Here is a 7,900-nt window from a genome sequence, read left to right on the forward strand (position 1 = left end):
GGTAAAAATTTGGTATTATTACATTTAGGAAAATCTTGTGTGACAAAACATCTTAGGGAAGGTCGGAGGGGAGTATAAAGTAAACGATTTTTAGAGAACTATATTATTGTGTAGGTTCTTACTTTTCTGTTGGTATACTTCCTGTATACGGGAGATTTTACTTCATAAAAAAAGAAAAAGGAAAAAGGAGAGTGAAGATGAGGGTAAGCAACCCTAAACCTTAAACCCTTCATTCTCGAAAAAAGAAAATAGGAGAGTAAGGTAACACAATTTTAACTCATGGAGATGAAAGGTTTCCATTTAATGAGAAGGGTTCACGTTGATTAACGAAATTCTTTTGGGGTGTAAATAGGCATTATTATGTATGAGAAATTCCAAGGAGTAATTTTACACCCAAAGTAATGTTAGGTGATTTTTTCCCATCTGCCCCAAGGCTTGACTAGGGTTGGTGGTCAGAGTTATCCGGAACTTGTGCTAGTGGGAGGTAGAAGGAACCCTGGTGGAATGGTCGAGGTGCGTGTAAGTTGGACAAAACGCAATCTCAAGGAGTAGTTTTTGGCTAAGAAATCCAGCCTGTTTATTTTTTGAATATCTGATTCCTATTTTTTAGTGTTGATGCAGCAAAATGCGTATTTTAAGTGATTTATTAAGAGTTAGGACATGTACTACCTTGTTTCCTTCTTCATCGGTGTGCTCTTATCATGCTTATGCCCATTAATTTATATTTCCAGGATTTTGAAGTTCGCGAGTATGCAATTTCACTAGCTGGCAGACTATCTGAAAAGAATCCAGCATATGTTCTTCCAGCACTTCGTCGCCATCTTATTCAGCTGTTAACTTACTTAGAACAAAGGTATTTGTATGTTCTTTCATAGTGGAAAGAGTCTACTTTTTTGATCTCCTTGAAGCTTGTTATGTTTACATCTCTTACCCTGTTAGCAGTGCAGACAATAAGTGTAAAGAAGAGAGTGCGAAGTTGTTGGGTTGCTTGATTCGCAACTGTGAACGCTTAGTTCTTCCATATGTTGCTCCTATACACAAGGTTCAGCATTTATACTTATATGTACTGTGCCATTTTTCATCTCTTCTACTTTTGTAATACCATTTATTTCAGGCTCTTGTTGCGAAACTCTGTGAGGGCACAGGGGTCAATGCAAATAGTGGCATTATTAGTGGAGTTCTAGTGACTGTTGGAGATCTTGCAAGAGTGGTATGTAGCCTCTTCACACTGATGATCCCCCTAATCTCTCATGCTGCACTGTCTAGAGATGCTTAGTATGTTTCGTTTGTGTACTGTTTCTTTCCCTGGCTCCTTACAAATTAAGAACTGTAAAATGCTCTTTTAAATGATACTGTAAACGAAGTGGTCATAGAAAAAGAGGGTTGGTTCTCCGGATGCGAACTGACTATGGGCTATATCAGAATTGGTTTTGTAAATAAATTGACTTCGACATCAATAGGCGTGTTTCCTATTGGGCCAGAATTTTAGGTTATTTTTCTCCCTGCATTTCTAGCATCACATGGTAGTGATATAATTCAAATATTTCTTTTCTATCTCACCAAGATATGTCCTATTCTCAATATTGGCTTATTTATCCTAATCTTTTCCTAAATAATCACAATCACTGTGAGCTAAGATTTACATTTAATTGCATTTAACTTTGTTGTTATTTGACCTTTCCTTGTCGAGTCTGTCAATTTTATTGTTTTTGTTTGAGCTAGCTTATTGTTCTAGTTGGTATGCAGAGATTATCATTTTGGTAATTATAATAGTTTCATTTGGTATTGGTATTTGACTCGATTATTAAGAGAAAGCTTCCTATTTTAAGGTGCTTTTACAGTTCTTTCGTAAAAAAGATGGCCTTACATTTTTCAATGGGAAAAACGCTTCACAATTCTTTTCCAGTTATATGTGTGCACTTTTAACTTCGTTGCGAGATTAACTTTATCTCAAGACACATTGTGATCCTCTGTTGTTAATTTCACCTTCATTTCTGCTGTTATTTTCTCAGCCTCTCATTTACTAAAAAGTTCTAGGAGAACTTACTAATGCTGCATTAAGCCTGTATTGTGGATAAGCTATTTCCAATTTCTGTGCTGTGACATCCTTGTCGTATTGGAGCTACTTTTACTCCAATTTTTTTCTCCATTTTATTTGGAAAATCAAGGGTTTAAGTCAATCTGCACCAGTGTCTATCGGTCACTCGGGTGGAATGAATACCTGTAAATGATATATTCCTTCAATCCTTATTTGTTTAGCACTGTTTTCTTTTAACCTCCTCGAAAAGATTGGTATTTCTCTAGGTTATCAAAAAAAAAAAAAGATTGGTACTTCTATTTATCTAGAAACAAGCAAATTTCTAAAACTCCGTGTTGCCTTTGACCTGAGTTGTTGTATGTCCCACTACATTAAAAAACAATATGTTGTGATGGGACTATCTGTACTAAATAGAAAAAGGAAATTAGTTAGTCAGCAAACATCTTTTGGCATTTTATGTACAAATATTCTATGTGTCAAAACTTTATCCCTTTCTTTTTTGAACTGTGTGTCTGCATCCATCCAAACTATGCCAAACAAGGGCAACCCCGCTATGCGCGGGTCTGAGGAAGGGCTGAACCACAAGGGTCTATTGTACACAGCCTTACCCTGCATTTCCGCAAGAGGTTGTTTCCAAGGCTTGAACCCGGGGCCTTCTGGTCAAACTGTGAAACAAATTGATACAAATATAATGTTTCTTGATTTTTGTAGTTTGGTCTTTCCCTGTGATCTTTCAGCTGCATTTTGGTGTCTTTAGTGGACCCTCTGTTCTTTTTACAGTCAAGAATCAGCTTAAATATTATCGATGGAAGCTCATGTGTCACTCTAGATCCTTGCAGCTCTCTAAATCAAATATTTTGATTGCATTATAAGATCCAAGATGATGAAATGTTGTCTTTTTGCATGTAGATTATTGTGCATAGTTGAGACCCCTGATTCTCATTTTTTGTCTCTCTTATACTCTCTTCAGGGTGGCTTTGCCATGCGGCAGTATATTTCAGAACTTATGCCATTAATTGTTGAAGCTCTACTGGATGGGGCTGCTGTTACCAAACGCGAAGTGGCTGTTTCAACACTTGGTCAAGTTGTACAGAGTACAGGGTAAGTGGTTTCTTCAACCTTTGATTTCATCATTCCTTTGACTCAGTCTTTTACTTACTATTTCTTTTGGTTCCTAGATCATTTGTGATTGGCGCTTATGTCTAATATTGTTTCTGCGACATACTTACTTCTTCTATCCTTTGGACTGTGGTGTGCTATCTATATTTTTCAAATTTCATTATTTTTGCCGGTACTTTTCACCAAACTATTCGTGGTTCCGGTGCATTAATTTAGCTTTTAAGATATTCATAATCTTGTTTGACAATTTTTTTGTTTGTAATGTTAATAGATATGTCATAACTCCATACAATGAGTATCCTCAATTGCTCGGGTTGCTCTTGAAACTGCTGAATGGAGAACTGGCTTGGTCAACTAGAAGAGAGGTTTTGAAGGTAACTGCATCCTGTTGGTTCAGTATGTTGTTTGTCTGTGTATTAGTCTGTACGTAAATTCATTGGATGAATTTTGCAGGTTCTGGGCATCATGGGTGCTTTAGATCCCCATGTGCACAAGCGCAATCAGCAAAGCTTACCTGGATCCCATGTTGAAGTTACACGGGTGACTGGTGATCCTGGTCAACATATAAGATCAATGGATGAATTACCTATGGATCTCTGGCCATCCTTTGCAACATCTGAAGATTATTATTCCACTGTGAGACTTAAACCTGAAACTTACTGTTTCCTTTTTCTAGATTTCCTAACTGACATGCACGCTTCAGGTTGCCATCAACTCTCTCATGCGGATTCTCAGGGATCCTTCTCTGTCAAGTTACCACCAGAAAGTGGTTGGATCTCTTATGTTTATTTTCAAGGTCTGGTGACTCAGTGGGCCACCTCATTTCTCATTGTCCTACAACTATTTCTAAGAAGGATTCCTATGTTACTATCCTGCTTTCCCTCTTTCTTCTTTTGACACTATTAGTCCTGGGACACTTATTTGTTTTTGTCTTCTGACTTTTGCATGTATAGTCAATGGGCCTCGGCTGTGTCCCTTATTTGCCCAAGGTTAGTCCACTATCTCACAAAAATTGCTATGAGGATATTGATACATACATGGACTGTTGCTCACATTCCGTTGTTATAGCTTACTTTTCAATTTAGCTGGAAGTTTATGTTTGAAATGTGAGTTCATCCTTCTCCTGGCGTTTCATTAAATGTGGTTCTTTAGGGTGTCACGAATGGTTCACCTGGCAGTCCACCCCGGGCAGACCTTCCCTTGGCACCCTTTTAACAGCGCAAAGGTGAAAGAGAAAAATAACCTGAGCTGAATAAAGATACCTCAGATCTTTACTTTTTGACATGTAAAAGTAGTGGTCAACCAACTAACATGGGGAAGTTGAAACCTTAAGTAGAACATAGTGAATTTTATTGCTTGTAATTAGTATATACCTTTTCCCCACATTTATTATGGATGATTTTGTCAGAGATGCTCATTTATGACTATCTTTTATTTTCTGCAGGTTTTGCCTGATCTCTTTCACATTGTACGCACGTGTGAGGATGGTCTAAAAGAATTTATAACATGGAAACTTGGAACCTTGGTATCTATTGCACGACAGGTAATTTTTCGTTTTTCTAATATTGTCTGTCTTGTTATTCGTTTGGATTTATAATTTTCTTAAGGTCTTCTTTTAAATGATTTTTTGTTTGTAGCACATCCGTAAATATCTGCCAGAGTTGCTCTCTCTGATATCAGAATTATGGTCATCATTTAGCTTGCCTGTTGCTAACAGACCCGTTCACATTTCTCCTGTAAGAACAGTAGATTTTCAGTTGGTACTAAAATACTGCACATACTTTCGGTGCAGGGCATTATAGTCAGATGCTATGGTTAATGGTCTTACAGTTCGTTTTCTTTTGTTATTTTTAGATTCTGCATCTTGTAGAGCAACTTTGCTTGGCACTCAACGATGAATTCAGAAAGTATCTTCCGGATATACTTCCTTGTTGCATTCAAGTTCTTACTGATGCGGAGAGGTTTAATGACTACACATATGTTATTCCTATTCTCCACACCCTTGAAGTTTTTGGTGGTAAGTCTTCCTTTTGTTTGTGGTCCATGTCTTGGTTAGTATTTCCTTGATGTTGAGGGTAGTGGTCTCCCCTTAATGTGCAGGGACACTAGATGAGCATATGCATCTGCTTTTTCCCGCACTTATTCGGTTGTTTAAAGTGGACGCTTCAGTAGAAGTAAGACGTGGTGCAATCAAAACTCTTACAAGATTGATACCTCGTGTGCAGGTTGGTGTGAAAGGGGTTAAGGGAGCGCTTCCAAGTTTCATTGTTTCCGTTTAATTGCTTGTTTTCCTAAACTCTTCTTCTTTTCTCTTCCTTTTCATTTTGCAGGTTACTGGACACATATCTTCTCTTGTGCATCATTTGAAGCTTGTCTTGGACGGGTCTGATTTTTCTCCCTCACATTAATATCACTGAGAATATATGAGACTTATTTTCTCCGAATTAATAGCTATCAAATGAAATGGCGAAGATTTAGTGTTTTGCATGGTTTTGATGTTGACTCTAGCGAGTACGTTCTCATATATCAAATTCTGATCCATATGCATCTACACTCGCAGACACTTATATAGAAGAGGACCTTGAATTCTAATTTATTACCTTGGAGTGTATACTAATTGCAGCTTCTGCTTCCTTCTACTGAAGGTCATCCAATAATATTTGGCGCACATGGCTGTAAAATTGTGAAGCAAACATTAAAATTTAAGTTGTTTTATTAGTGTTTCAGTTTTAGTCCGATATTGCATAGGTTTTTCTCATGTTCTATCAAAACTGTAGTTCTTCTTTCATTTTGAATGCAATTACTTTCCTTATGTCATGAACAATTGCTATATACGAGTCTGCTACTGCTGTTACCAAACTCAGTGATTTTATCTTTTAATATTGGACTCATCCTTCAATTTCTGTTTTAATTCTGAAGCAGACTGAATTGTGATTCTGATTCTGTACCTGATAAAAGCTCTTTGCTACGATACTTTCTTAAAGTTTATGTTGATAAATTGTGGGTGCTACCTTCCATTCACAGGAACAAAGAAGAGCTCAGAAAGGATGCTATTGATGCACTTTGTTGTCTCGCTCATTCTCTTGGAGAGGACTTCACCATTTTTATTCCTTCTATTCACAAGCTTATGGTTAAACATAGGCTGCAGGTCTGAGTTGATTTTTTGGGGGTTCTCTCTAACTACTATAACATTATAAAGGTTTATACTGCTGAGGAATTTGTTCTTGATACAATAATATTTCATATACAGCACAAGGAATTTGAAGAAATCCAGGGACGACTGGAGAAACGTGAGCCACTGATTTTTGGGAGCACCGCAGCTCAGAGATTAAATCGGCGTCTCCCGGTTGAGGTCATCAGTGATCCTTTAAGTGATGGAGAGAGTGACCACTACGAGGTTGGGACGGACATGCATAAGCAGCTCAGAAACCATCAGGTAGTTTTAGTCTTCTTTGTTTGTGACAGACTGGAACTTAAGTTTCTTATACTCGCTGGTAAGGGTGAAATCCTTGTGACTACCTTCAGAGTCTGAGCACTCTCATAACTATAACAGCAGCGCAGCACCTTCACCCTCTACCACAAAAGAAATGAGATGCCTTCCTCCCTCTAAAAGAGAGAAATTCTCCTACGTATTTGCTAGTTTTTTATAGCTTTGCCGTAAGTAGACTCCTGACAACATGCAGTTGGTCTGGACATGTAAACTATTTACACCATTGTTTGATTCCATGAAAGGAGGTGAGGCAAAAAGGAATTTTGATCATGTCCACTAGGTAGATCATTCATTAGTTACCTTTTGTTTTTCTGATACGCTGTTAGGGATGGATATATATATTCCCTCTTGTCTGTCCAATTTTTAAGGGGCTGAAAATGCTGACATGGAGGGTTATGAAACTTATTGAACTAAGTTACTTCCCCTCGTCTTCTACTTACCAACAGGGGATATTAGCTATTTTTGTTTAATAGAAGGAAAAAAAGGGGTTTCGGACTTTCGGGATTTTTCGGTGATCCCAAAAAGAAAAAGAAAAGAAAAGAGAAACAAGTCTTATCTGGTGTCTGAAATGGTCTATGCCATATAATGTCAGAGATGTCTATGAATCTTGGGGTTCTGGGAAAGTTGATAAAGCCGTCGAGAACATCCGGATTATGGTGCCTGCTTGTATTATTTTGTGTATTTGGACTTAAAATCACATACGTTTGATGGTATCTCTTCTTCTAGTAGTTCCTTAAAAGCTAGATGTTTGATTAACATTTTCTTGATGCCTATTTCACTTATTTTCATCAAAAAGAGAAAGAAAAGAAAAGCAAAAGGGATTCCTTGGGTTCAAATCCCTGGCTGCTCATTGCACCTACCTTTTTTAACCCAAGGAAATATGATTTTAGATATGAAGGTAGGCCTACTATGAGTTGTAGTAGTAATTATAATTTTTCTGTTTGTACTTTCTCCCTTATTTTATTTAATTAAACTCCCTGCCACTTTCCTTCAATTTTTAATGATGTCTAGCTGAGTATATTGACTCTAAACTGCATTTATGTAGGTCAATGATGGCAGATTGCGTACTGCCGGTGAGGCTTCTCAACGGAGTACTAAAGAGGATTGGGCAGAGTGGATGAGGCATTTCAGCATTGAACTTCTGAAAGAATCACCTAGTCCAGCATTAAGAACATGTGCAAAACTTGCTCAGCTGCAGGTATTATCCTCTTCAACATCCTCTTCCTCATCACTTACCTTTATCTCAAAAAAAA

At 37.5% G+C, this 7,900-nt stretch overlaps 1 protein-coding gene across 1 annotated transcript in view; it reads left to right on the plus strand.

Moving 5' to 3' along the window:
• Window positions 1–731: 731 nt before the first annotated feature.
• The window catches only part of LOC107879481 (serine/threonine-protein kinase TOR), a gene marked incomplete at its 5' end in the record, with an annotated part of 33,503 nt that continues 26,334 nt past the window's right edge, over window positions 732–7,900 (plus strand). Inside the window, 16 exon segments of the mRNA XM_047394993.1 lie at window positions 732–853; window positions 943–1,042; window positions 1,115–1,210; window positions 3,009–3,139; window positions 3,429–3,531; window positions 3,611–3,793; window positions 3,861–3,953; window positions 4,111–4,146; window positions 4,602–4,700; window positions 4,795–4,893; window positions 5,012–5,174; window positions 5,258–5,382; window positions 5,488–5,540; window positions 6,182–6,305; window positions 6,408–6,593; window positions 7,693–7,845. Of these exon segments, the coding sequence (XP_047250949.1) occupies window positions 732–853; window positions 943–1,042; window positions 1,115–1,210; window positions 3,009–3,139; window positions 3,429–3,531; window positions 3,611–3,793; window positions 3,861–3,953; window positions 4,111–4,146; window positions 4,602–4,700; window positions 4,795–4,893; window positions 5,012–5,174; window positions 5,258–5,382; window positions 5,488–5,540; window positions 6,182–6,305; window positions 6,408–6,593; window positions 7,693–7,845 (1,866 nt within the window).

Source organism: Capsicum annuum, chromosome 8, assembly GCF_002878395.1.
Source record: "Capsicum annuum cultivar UCD-10X-F1 chromosome 8, UCD10Xv1.1, whole genome shotgun sequence".
NCBI lineage: Eukaryota > Viridiplantae > Streptophyta > Magnoliopsida > Solanales > Solanaceae > Capsicum > Capsicum annuum.